The 12,275-nt window shown below is 33.4% G+C and overlaps 2 protein-coding genes and 1 pseudogene across 2 annotated transcripts in view; all 3 read right to left on the bottom strand.

The window, feature by feature from the left end:
• Positions 1-3,544, bottom strand: part of LOC111810384 — a 10,216-nt gene extending 6,672 nt beyond the window's left edge. The window contains exons 1-3 of the mRNA XM_023697091.1: positions 3,166-3,544; positions 2,395-2,457; positions 878-1,312 (exon numbers count right to left, since the gene is read on the bottom strand). Of these exons, the coding sequence (XP_023552859.1) occupies positions 878-1,312; positions 2,395-2,457; positions 3,166-3,318 (651 nt within the window). The 5' untranslated portion in view covers positions 3,319-3,544. The remainder of the gene's footprint in view (positions 1-877; positions 1,313-2,394; positions 2,458-3,165) is intronic.
• Positions 3,545-4,339: 795 nt separating this feature from the next.
• On the bottom strand, positions 4,340-5,930 carry LOC111810383 (annotated as a pseudogene).
• A 130-nt stretch (positions 5,931-6,060) lies between these two features.
• Positions 6,061-12,275, bottom strand: part of LOC111810560 (importin-4-like) — a 10,622-nt gene continuing 4,407 nt past the window's right edge. The window contains exons 12-21 of the mRNA XM_023697279.1: positions 11,868-11,908; positions 11,136-11,166; positions 9,818-9,940; positions 8,671-8,888; positions 8,487-8,582; positions 8,024-8,136; positions 7,676-7,811; positions 7,497-7,601; positions 6,299-6,591; positions 6,061-6,203 (exon numbers count right to left, since the gene is read on the bottom strand). Of these exons, the coding sequence (XP_023553047.1) occupies positions 6,391-6,591; positions 7,497-7,601; positions 7,676-7,811; positions 8,024-8,136; positions 8,487-8,582; positions 8,671-8,888; positions 9,818-9,940; positions 11,136-11,166; positions 11,868-11,908 (1,064 nt within the window). The 3' untranslated portion in view covers positions 6,061-6,203; positions 6,299-6,390. The remainder of the gene's footprint in view (positions 6,204-6,298; positions 6,592-7,496; positions 7,602-7,675; positions 7,812-8,023; positions 8,137-8,486; positions 8,583-8,670; positions 8,889-9,817; positions 9,941-11,135; positions 11,167-11,867; positions 11,909-12,275) is intronic.

Raw genomic sequence — 12,275 nt, 5'->3', positions numbered from 1 at the left:
AAAAAAAAAAAAAAAAAAAAAAAAAAAAAAAAAAAAAAAAAAAAAAAAAAAAAAAAAAAAGAGGAAAGCAGGAAAAGAAACCCCATTATTATAATTAATTAATTAAAAAAAAATCTAAGACGAAAAGAAAGGATCTTCTATGAGCTTCTATACATTAAATAATAATAGTAGAATAGCTAACTCAATAAAATATTGTAACTAAAAGTAAGTACTCAACCAATAAAGGAGCATGCTTGAACCTTGCATTTAAAGTAATGGCTGTTGAGGATTATTGGGAGTGAATCCCACATTGGTTAATTTAGTGGAAGATCATGGGTTTATAAGTGAGAAATACTATCTCCATTGGTACGAGGCCTTTTGGAGAAGCCCAAAGCAAAGCCATGAGAGCTTATGCTCAAAGTGGACAATATCATACCATTGTGGAGAGTCATGATTCCTAACATGGCATCAGAGTCATGCCCTAAACTTAACCATGTCAATAGAATCCTCAAATATCGAACAAAGAATTGTGAGCCTTGAAGGTGTAGTCAAAAGTGACTAAAGTGTCGAACAAAGGGTGTACTTTGTTCAAGGGCTCCAGAGAAAGGAGTCGAGCCTCGATTAAGGGGAGGCTATTCGAGAGATTCATAAGTCTCAGGGGAGACTTATAGTGTACTTTGTTCGAGGGGAGGATTGTTGAGGATTATTGGGAGTGAGTCCCACATTGGTTAATTTAGTGGAAGATCATGGGTTTATAAGCGAGGAATACTATCTCCATTGGTATGAGGCCTTTTGGAGAAGCCCAAAGCAAAGCCATGAGAGCTTATGCTCAAAGTGGACAATATCATACCATTGTGGAGAGTCGTGATTCCTAACAATGGCATCAATAATTACTCACAGGTAGCTTCCATACGCTGGTCAGGATCTGCTTTGTATGTCTACAAATAAATAAAATTTGTCGATTCCACCTTCTACCAAATTGAACAATTGCTGCCTTAAAAGTTTCCTCGACTGATATTAGGAAACTAATATGGAGCTCTTCTTTGTCAAGTTTAATGACTGTATCATCAGCTGCTGCTCTTGAGCATTGGTCCACACCAGTACTTTCTGCTTGATGTTCTAGAATCTCTGTATCCGATTTCCAGAGCTTCGGTGCCAACTTACCTCTTCTAATACCTGAATCAAACCAATTTAACCAAAACTTGGCAGCCAAAAATGTCAACTCATCTTCATCATTTGCAACCTCCAAACTTTCTCTCACAGTTTCCCCACCAGGGGCATCTTCAATATTAAGTTCAGAGTCATTTTGTGACCACAGGCCTGCGGTAGTTATCTGTCAAAAATTACACAAGTTTAGCTTATTGAAGTAGATGAAAGAAAGCACGAAAGCTAAAAGGCAAGAAAAAAAAAGTTTAGATGCAGATTAATACAAATTTATAAACCAAACAAAATAATCAGTAGTATAAGTCCAAGAGAATAAACTAAATAAAGTAGAACACTTGAGCGTTTCCGAAATTGACAATCATAATCAAAAGTAAATCTGGTTTTTTCTATTGATAAACAAAAATATTATCTAATTCCAATGTCCAGACTCTAAGAATATCCAACTTTTGAGATGTTTATTGTAAATCCACTCTTCTTACCCATTTTCTGTAAGTTTCATACATCACTCAAATTGTTTCTAATAAAAATAATAATAGTAATAATATTAATAATATTGGCCTCTTCTTGTGAGCCAGGAGGGAAATAAAAGGAACAAACATGAAAATATACCATGATCAGGAAAGAATTACTAGGACTAGTCTAAATGTTCTATTTTAAAAACCCCCATAATTAAATAGGAGTAAACTAATTTTTATATTTATTTACTGATCAAGAGTTGGTTAAAAAGACCCCACAGAAGTTCGGAGAAAACCAGAAGAAATTTCTTGGGCACAAAATACGAAATTATTTTCAACAAATGAAAATTCTATTTAGTACAATAATTGGGGTACACGGATTTGAACTCCGACCTCAAGGGAAGGAGTACGCATCAATTATTCATGAGTTATGCTCACTTTGGCAAAAGCGAGCATTTTCTGAACAGGAAATTTAAACCTCATCCTCAAAGAGACTAAGACAGAAGAAGGAATGAGAAATAATAAATCTAAGAAATATCTAAAGTTTCTTTTTGTATATAATACCGGAGGCTTTGGGAAGTCGGAATGGGATAGATTAGTATGGACCAACTAAACCAATGATTATACACTTCCACAGAATTATATGAATCTTGGAAAATCTCATTTCTACTCGAACAAAAGCCATCGAAGAAAAGCAATGATAACATTGGTCCATGAAATCTTGCTCCCTCCAAAAACATTGGTCACCAAAAGCAACAATCAGTTCAAAGTTCTACTGCATGGAGACAGTATTTACCTTAATTTGAATAAGTTGGGCTTCTGTTGTCTCAACTCCAGAGAGCTCACTTGAGCAACCAGGCTTTGAATGCAGGAAGAACAAAACTTAAATTAAAACAACATAAAAACTAAAGAACTAAGCTGCAGTTCATACATAACAAGAAATTCCCCAAACAAAAATTAACAGAGAGGTAGAGATGCTATACATTCATCATATGCCTAAACCATGCCCTACAACCTAAAGAGTTCAACTCAAAAAAATTGAGTCTGTACAGTTAAACACATGTTAGACAGGAGCACACAACTCAAAATGTTGTGTACTTTTCATCACATTCAAAACTCATTTGAGCGTTGCTCAACTCGAAACCGAGACTATTAAATTCAAACCATTCTGAAAGCCTGCACTACAACCAGATTATGATCAAAACTACAACATCTTGCTCTCTTTATACAGTTTCTAAATGGATTCAGAAAGCAGTCTTTTAGAATTAAGATTTTGAATTAGGAAGCTCATAATCTGGTTGTAGAACTGAAACGCCCATAATTGAACTGCCACAATCCCACGGATTCGGAAACAACCATTTCCGAAGAACAGAACTAGATTAAAGAAATACATATAGACAATCAGTGTGACTCAATTCGAAAACAACCAAGAACTTCATAAATCCAGCCTAACCAACTTATGAACCCTAAAACCCGCGACCAAAAATCATTGCAGAATAAGAAAGCTCAAAAACTAAAAACAACATATAAATCAAATTGCAAGAGAACTCGTAATGTTGAGAAGAACCTGCTGTACGTAGTTCGCGTGCATGACCACGAGAATGCAGAACAACGTAATGGCTATACAGAGGTTCATATACTCCAGAGTGCCTCTGACTTTGGGAGTCAGAATCTGAGAAAACCGTTCTTGAACTCGAATAAACGTTTGTTCTGGATCCATTTCTTTCCCCTATTATCAAGAAATCGATCATCAAAAAGCTCTGGAATGAATTTCTCTTCTCCTTTCGTTCTTCTGGGAAAGTGATCCAAGGTTTTAATCTTCAAGCTCCGTTGCAACAGCAATCGTTGTTGTAGCTGTTACCAATTCAATCGGAACGACCCATGGAAGTGTTTGATCATCATCCTAAATTCCACAACGATTTTTTTTCTCTCTTTTATGAGGAATTGATGAAAGGTTTATATAGTTGTTCATCAACATTATCTGTTAATCTGTCACATCGTGTTATAATTTTAGTCGATATTTATTTTGTCTGTTTATTTAACAAAAGCATTCCATTGGTGTTAGATATACTACCAAAATAGAGTCGCAATTATTTATTTTCTAATCAACGCTCTTCATTAACGTTTTGTGACGTCCCACATTGGTTGGAGAGGAGAACAAATCACCATTTATAAAAGTGTGGAAACCTTCCCTTGACAGACGTATTTTAAGGCCTCGAGAGTAAGCCCGAAAGGGAAAACCCAAAGAAGACAATATAGGGAAAGCCCAAAGAGGACAATATTGACTAGCGGTGGATCTGGGCCGTTACAAATGGTATCAGAGCCAGACACCGGACGATGTGTCAGCCTTCTCTCATACAGATGCAGTCTTAGTTCATTTATATCTCACATTTACTCACGCATTACATGTTAGTGTGAACATCGGGCATTAAGTATAATACTAGGTTAGGAACGAACGAAGATAAAAGCTGATGTACAGCTGTACATGTAACGCCCGAGGTACATGAGTAAAAGAAGTAACAAAAGCAGTTCTATTATAAGTTTGAGAATACACAACTAAATCGAGTTAAAAGCTAATACGATGAGGCAGTTCTATGTAATGCTCAAGTAATAATATTTCAAAATTTGAATCTATGTTCATTGAAGAAATGAAACAAAAGATACGGTAGAGCTAGGACAGTTATTGCATGAAGTCTACCCAATGCTAGATGCAGGAGCGCATAATAGATCAATATGAACATCTACCCAATGCTAGATGTAGAGGCGCATAATAGATCAATATGAATATCATGAACTGTCCCGTAATAAAACCTATTGTTGCTAATACTTTCTTCTCGGTTCCTTCTTCCATAACTCGAGCTCGGAAAAGGAAGAGACAAGAGGGTCCTATCGAGAATGTNTTCTTCGGTGGATCCCTCTTGTTCCTGTTTAGTCCCCTCCGTTTCTTTCAGTTTCTTAGTAAGAATGGGTGACGGTATTCTGCCTAAATAGTAGACACAGGTAATAAATAAGAGAATACTAAAGATTCGAGCCATAGAATTTCTGAATTCTGACACAAGGTACTTATTAGATCTAATAGAATTATTTTGCTGTATCCAGACTAATATCAATCCAACCCATTTCATGAATAAAATGTGACCAATTAACCAACCAACAAAACTACTTGTTACAAATAACATCTTGTTGTTGCATCGAAACATAGAAATGTTGACTAATCTGACTAACATTGAACTTGGTAAAATGAAATGGTTGAATAATTGAAAAATGAGATTATTCAGGAATACACATTGAATGCTAAGATTACGCATTGAGTTTCTGGTAGTAGATCCATAATCAAAAAAGTGTTTGTGATTGTTCCAGAAGAAATGAAACAAAAGATACGGTAGAGCTAGGACAGTTATTGTATGAGGTCTACCCAATGCTAGATGCAGAGGCGCATAATAGATCGATATGAACATCATGAGCTGTCCCGTAATAAAACCTGTTGTTGCTGATACTTTCTTCTCGGTTCCTTCTTCCATAACCCGAGCTCGGAGAAGGAAGAGATAAGAGGGCCCTATGGAGAATGTGGTCAGAAATCCATAATAGAGTCCGACCACAACGACCGATTGATTATCTTAATGCATAGATATAAGCTAATTTTATATTATTCAAATGTGTTACATTGGGTCAAAGTTTTTGGAATATTTTCATTGACTTCTCTTATTTACATTAAAAAAAAAAAAATGCACTCTTCATTTAACTTTTTCAAAAAATTACTTTAAATATATATATTTTTTTTCAACAAATCAATATTACATTATAAGCTTATTTTGTAATTTTTAGAGTTTAATTCATTAAACCCTGAAAATTTTGTTCAAAATAATAATAATATTGCAACATGGTCATAAAATAAATGGTAGTAAATGAACATAACCCACCTTAAAGAATCTCATTATAATACAAAAATATATGAGATTGAGATAAATAATTGAGGTTAGATTCTTTTTACCCATCAACATTTGAAGTTACTATTCATAGTCTTTCATATATATATATAACAAAGGTAAATGTAACGACCCAGATCCATCGCTAATAGAACCGGCTTTCCCTCAAGTTTGTTAGGAGAAGGTTTTCACACCCTTGTATTTTGTTCTCTTCCCCAACTAATGTGGGACATCATAACAAACGTTCTAATTTTACCCAATATAATTTGTATAGCCTAGTACGAATAAGCTAGAACACACAAATTTCAAGGAAAACAAGATGAAATATTGTAATTAAACAATGCTTAAAGCACAAGGGAGGAAAAAGAATAAAATAAAATGATAAACCAGACCAACCTTTTACCATGACTGGATGCATTGCAAAATTCACATCCACCAATAAAAANAAAAAAAAAAAAAAAAAAAAAAAAAAAAAAAAAAAAAAAAAAACTCTTTTCTAAACCACTTAACCACCCTACACAGTGAAGAACACACCATGGTAAAAAAATTATTGAAACTGAGGATAGGGAAAAATGTAACAGAACATATGTGAAAAAAGAACAAATGAATCTAAACAAAAATTGGTATACTCTCAAGGAGGAGAAAAAGAAAAATGATACCCCGGGTGCCAGCGAGCGACCTGTATGAACGAGCCATGATATTATTGTTAAAGAAACAACATAAAAGGTAGCAGAAAATTAAGCAAAGGAGAGATTGGAGATATTTTCTACACACCTGATAGGGGGACTTAGAATCTATCTGGGAAAGAAAGCTTGTTGAAGGAACAAGTTGGATGAGGAAGAGGAAAATGGAATTTGAAGTGATTTTTAGCTTTTTGGGGCATATGCAGCTAAGGCATTTGCATGTGCATGTGGGAGACTGCTCAAAAGGTGTTGAATTTGTTGGCCATAAAGTGAAAGTAGATGTGAGAAAGCTCTGCCTACTTGAGCTTTAACTTCTGGTGTTTCGATAGGAGATACCACAACGTGAGCAAAGATATTAACCAACTCAGGAACCAAAGAAAGGATCTGCAATTGGCGCACGAATTAGCAGAACTATAATAATAATGATAATCCAGATTGCTTTTTCAATACTGAACGAACTTAATATTTGATCACCCCTTAGGGCACTTAAGCTTCTTCCCCATGTTGTAATGTATTTCATCAGTCCAATACAAACACAATTCAGGTCCTATTGCATTGGTCAAGTAAAACGCTTATGAAGACTTCACAGATTATGAATACATACATACATGGATATCGGTAACTTCAGGTGTGAGATCCCACATCAGTTAGAGAGGGGATCGAAACATTCCTTATAAGGGTATAGAAACCTACCCTAGTAGACGCGTTTTAAAATCGTGAAACTGACGGCGATACATTATGGGCCAAAGCGGATAATATCTGCTAGCGGTGGGCTTGGGCTGTTATACAAATGGTATCAGAGCCAGACACCGGATGCTGGGTCCCCAAGGAGGGTGGATTGTGAGATCCCACATCGGTTGGAGAGGGGAACGAAGCATTCCTTATAAGGGTGTGAAAAACCTCTCCCTAGCAGACGTGTTTTAAAATCGGGAGGTTGACGGCGATACATAATGGGCCAAATCGAATAATATTTGCTAGCAGTGAGCTTCGGCTGTTACATCAACAAAAGGGAATGTTTTCCCACCGGTGTCACTTTTCACTATGGGAGTCCTAACTTTCCTTGTTTGGGGACATTCTATATAATGACAATTCAACATGCTATGAATTTCGGTAACACCCACAGGATCACATTTACTTTCCCAGTTATCCTCAACGTAATTGGACGGATAACAAAAAGTTTATACGCCCGAATTATTTCCAAAAACAGAACTATACCCTCCATAAACACGAATTTGCTAAACGGAATAAAATTTAAATAAAATCGTGCTAAAGTCCGACAGAATAAATACCTGAGGATTAGATGACAAAACAAGAGTAGACACACAACCATAAACGGACATGGACTCCTCATAATCTTCTTTTAAAGGTAGAGCTTTGAGTAAAACTTGGAGGACCTAGTGTAGAAGATCAAATTGAAACAGTTAAGCAAAGATTGGGGGAAGGGAGGCGTAACCAAAGCTGTACTAACCTGATTCAATGGGACAGCTTCAGGGTGCACCATTATCATTCTTGCGACTGCACCAGCTGCGTTATCCCTAACAGCATTGTCTGACTCAGATTCCCCAAATAATGGGTAGAGTCCACGAAATATATCATTATAATATCTGATATTGATTAAGTAAAAGGGAGTTGATGATTGTAGCGAAAGTACAAATAAAAAGGTTGAATGGGAACAATAATATATAAATATATGATTCAGTACAATATTAGATTTCTAGGCAGGCAACACAACAGCTTTAATACCACTGAAACGGTCAAGAAGATATAAACGGAAACGAAAGTAAACAAACAAATATAATTGCATACAAAAGGATACTTCAAAGTAGACTCTCCCCCATTATTGCAGAACTCTCCAACACAAAATGCAGCATTCCTTCTATTAGTTGCCTCGGATGATGCCAATTCTTTGAGAACCAATGGCATTACTCTCTGAAAGTTATGCATTGCATTAGTAAATAGGCCCTTGAAATGTTTTCATTCATTTTCATAGGCACATCTTTTGGGAAAAAGTGTTTTAGGTGAAGTTGGGAAGAAACTTAGTTAAATGCTTTTCCTAAACATATTGTTAAATATTTTTTACAAACTGCTTTTGATTATTGAAAATTTTAAATAACGTTTTATTTAGCAAAAAAACACTTTTTATCATATTTAAAATTTTAACCAAACGAGTTGTCAATTTTTTAAAAATACTCAAAAGGGAAAACCAAACACGCCCAAAATATGACCAGTCCACAAAATAAAGAAGCAAAAATAAAAAGATCTCGGTAATGAATACTTACATCAATATAGGCGGCAATTGGAGCACCCATGTCCCGAGCTACTTCAGCAAGACAGGCGACCACCATAGTTCGATCTTGAGGAGGTCGTGAAGCTCTCTGGGTGATCGAGGGGAAATGAGGCAAAAGTTTGTAAGTTACTCTCTTGTAAATCTTGAAATACTATCAAACCCAGTCCCTAACTCACCGAAAATTTCATTAATGGTTCAAATAGCTTCGCAAAGATAGGCGCAAAGTAAGAGCCCATGGCCTTTGCGAATGCAGGAAGCAGATCAGACACTGCATCCATAAGTACTTCATCATGTTCAGTATCATCCTCATCTATTTCACCATCAGATTCCACTTGCTGACAAGCAGATTCCTCACGGAGCAGAACTAATGTTGCATCAATTAACTGAGGCATATCTAATGTTTTGAACAAAACAGCATAACATAAGAGTCGGATAGAATCATTGAATAAAAATACATTTCACAACAATCGAAACTTAATATCATTTTTTAATAGGAATTTTGGAACTTGATATCAAAACTTACAAGGTTCCACTGCAACATAACCATAGTCTTTGATAATGTCAGCCATGCTTGTACAAGCTTGAGCAACTGCTTCTTTGTCATCATCTTCAACCATGGTCTTGATATAAATATTCATCACAGTATCTAGAAGAAATGAATTGCTCAATACCACCAAAAACAAAAATTAAACTTGTACATATAGTGTTACAGCATGCTCTTATATTCTTACCAAAAATTTCTTTGGCCTTCGTTGATGCTTCCTGAACAATGGAAGAAAGAAGGGAAAAGTGAGAAAGCATATAGTCATCAATTAAATTTGATTTTGAAAATTACCCCTTCAAACCAACATTTAAAATTTAGGGCTAAAATACATTTTCAATACAACTTTAAATAATAACTTTTTATTTTATCAATTTTATTTTTTACTATTATTATTTATTTATTTATTTATTTTCTCACAAATATGGTCAGTTTAAGAAATCCTTTTTTCATTAAAAAAAAATGAGGCATATATTGTAGTCAAATGTAAAAATATGAAATTAAAATAATGTACCGTCCTAAATAATTTCAAAAGATACCAACATATTTCTTTCATCAGATAAATTAAGACTTTTCCATTAAAATTAAAAACCTTTGTTTTTTGTAAGTCAAATATGACCTTTAGAAGTATCAAAATGAAAACTTCGAATAAATATATCATAACAAAAATATTAAACTTTTATTNAGTCGGATAGAATCATTGAATAAAAATACATTTCACAACAATCGAAACTTAATATCATTTTTTAATAGGAATTTTGGAACTTGATATCAAAACTTACAAGGTTCCACTGCAACATAACCATAGTCTTTGATAATGTCAGCCATGCTTGTACAAGCTTGAGCAACTGCTTCTTTGTCATCATCTTCAACCATGGTCTTGATATAAATATTCATCACAGTATCTAGAAGAAATGAATTGCTCAATACCACCAAAAACAAAAATTAAACTTGTACATATAGTGTTACAGCATGCTCTTATATTCTTACCAAAAATTTCTTTGGCCTTCGTTGATGCTTCCTGAACAATGGAAGAAAGAAGGGAAAAGTGAGAAAGCATATAGTCATCAATTAAATTTGATTTTGAAAATTACCCCTTCAAACCAACATTTAAAATTTAGGGCTAAAATACATTTTCAATACAACTTTAAATAATAACTTTTTATTTTATCAATTTTATTTTTTACTATTATTATTTATTTATTTATTTATTTTCTCACAAATATGGTCAGTTTAAGAAATCCTTTTTTCATTAAAAAAAAATGAGGCATATATTGTAGTCAAATGTAAAAATATGAAATTAAAATAATGTACCGTCCTAAATAATTTCAAAAGATACCAACATATTTCTTTCATCAGATAAATTAAGACTTTTCCATTAAAATTAAAAACCTTTGTTTTTTGTAAGTCAAATATGACCTTTAGAAGTATCAAAATGAAAACTTCGAATAAATATATCATAACAAAAATATTAAACTTTTATTATTACTCGAAGAAAATATATGAAATCATTAAAAAAAAAAAATTGCACGGTACACGGGCAATGCACAGTCATTTACTAGTATATAAAATTAAAGAATTAATAATTCACCAATGATCATACGTTGGAAATTCAATTAAGAAATAACACGAAACATGGGGCATCACAAAACTATCACATGCTAAAAGAAAGGCATGTGCCCAACACCAAATGCTAGAAGAAGTGTGTTGATAAGTACTCACGCTGTAACTTTGGGAGATTGCCTGAGCTGCCTTCAGAATATCTGCAGTTGCATTCAGTGAAAAATGAATAGAGATGTCGTTCCTTTCAACTTGGACTTAATGAGATTTCAATAATTGAGTTCATTTTTAAGAAAGAAAATTACTCTTCTTCAAGTAAAAGAATGCAGAAAAAGGGAAAATATATCTTCCAGAGGGGCCAAAGGAAGGTTACAGAAAACAGCACTCATAAATAATTCAATTTCCTAAGACCATAAACNCAACCATGGTCTTGATATAAATATTCATCACAGTATCTAGAAGAAATGAATTGCTCAATACCACCAAAAACAAAAATTAAACTTGTACATATAGTGTTACAGCATGCTCTTATATTCTTACCAAAAATTTCTTTGGCCTTCGTTGATGCTTCCTGAACAATGGAAGAAAGAAGGGAAAAGTGAGAAAGCATATAGTCATCAATTAAATTTGATTTTGAAAATTACCCCTTCAAACCAACATTTAAAATTTAGGGCTAAAATACATTTTCAATACAACTTTAAATAATAACTTTTTATTTTATCAATTTTATTTTTTACTATTATTATTTATTTATTTATTTATTTTCTCACAAATATGGTCAGTTTAAGAAATCCTTTTTTCATTAAAAAAAAATGAGGCATATATTGTAGTCAAATGTAAAAATATGAAATTAAAATAATGTACCGTCCTAAATAATTTCAAAAGATACCAACATATTTCTTTCATCAGATAAATTAAGACTTTTCCATTAAAATTAAAAACCTTTGTTTTTTGTAAGTCAAATATGACCTTTAGAAGTATCAAAATGAAAACTTCGAATAAATATATCATAACAAAAATATTAAACTTTTATTATTACTCGAAGAAAATATATGAAATCATTAAAAAAAAAAAATTGCACGGTACACGGGCAATGCACAGTCATTTACTAGTATATAAAATTAAAGAATTAATAATTCACCAATGATCATACGTTGGAAATTCAATTAAGAAATAACACGAAACATGGGGCATCACAAAACTATCACATGCTAAAAGAAAGGCATGTGCCCAACACCAAATGCTAGAAGAAGTGTGTTGATAAGTACTCACGCTGTAACTTTGGGAGATTGCCTGAGCTGCCTTCAGAATATCTGCAGTTGCATTCAGTGAAAAATGAATAGAGATGTCGTTCCTTTCAACTTGGACTTAATGAGATTTCAATAATTGAGTTCATTTTTAAGAAAGAAAATTACTCTTCTTCAAGTAAAAGAATGCAGAAAAAGGGAAAATATATCTTCCAGAGGGGCCAAAGGAAGGTTACAGAAAACAGCACTCATAAATAATTCAATTTCCTAAGACCATAAACTAAATAACCCTAACCAATTATGAAGATATTAAAATTAAATGTAGAATAGATCCAAAGAAATAATAACAAATAATATACAAGCCTATTGATTCCCCCACGTTCTAGTAGTAAAATAACTGGAAAACATAAATTAAAAAAAAAAAAAAAAAAAA

This window comes from Cucurbita pepo, chromosome LG14 (genome assembly GCF_002806865.2).
Source record: "Cucurbita pepo subsp. pepo cultivar mu-cu-16 chromosome LG14, ASM280686v2, whole genome shotgun sequence".
Taxonomy (NCBI): domain Eukaryota; kingdom Viridiplantae; phylum Streptophyta; class Magnoliopsida; order Cucurbitales; family Cucurbitaceae; genus Cucurbita; species Cucurbita pepo.
This window is presented reverse-complemented; position numbering and strand designations above follow the sequence as displayed.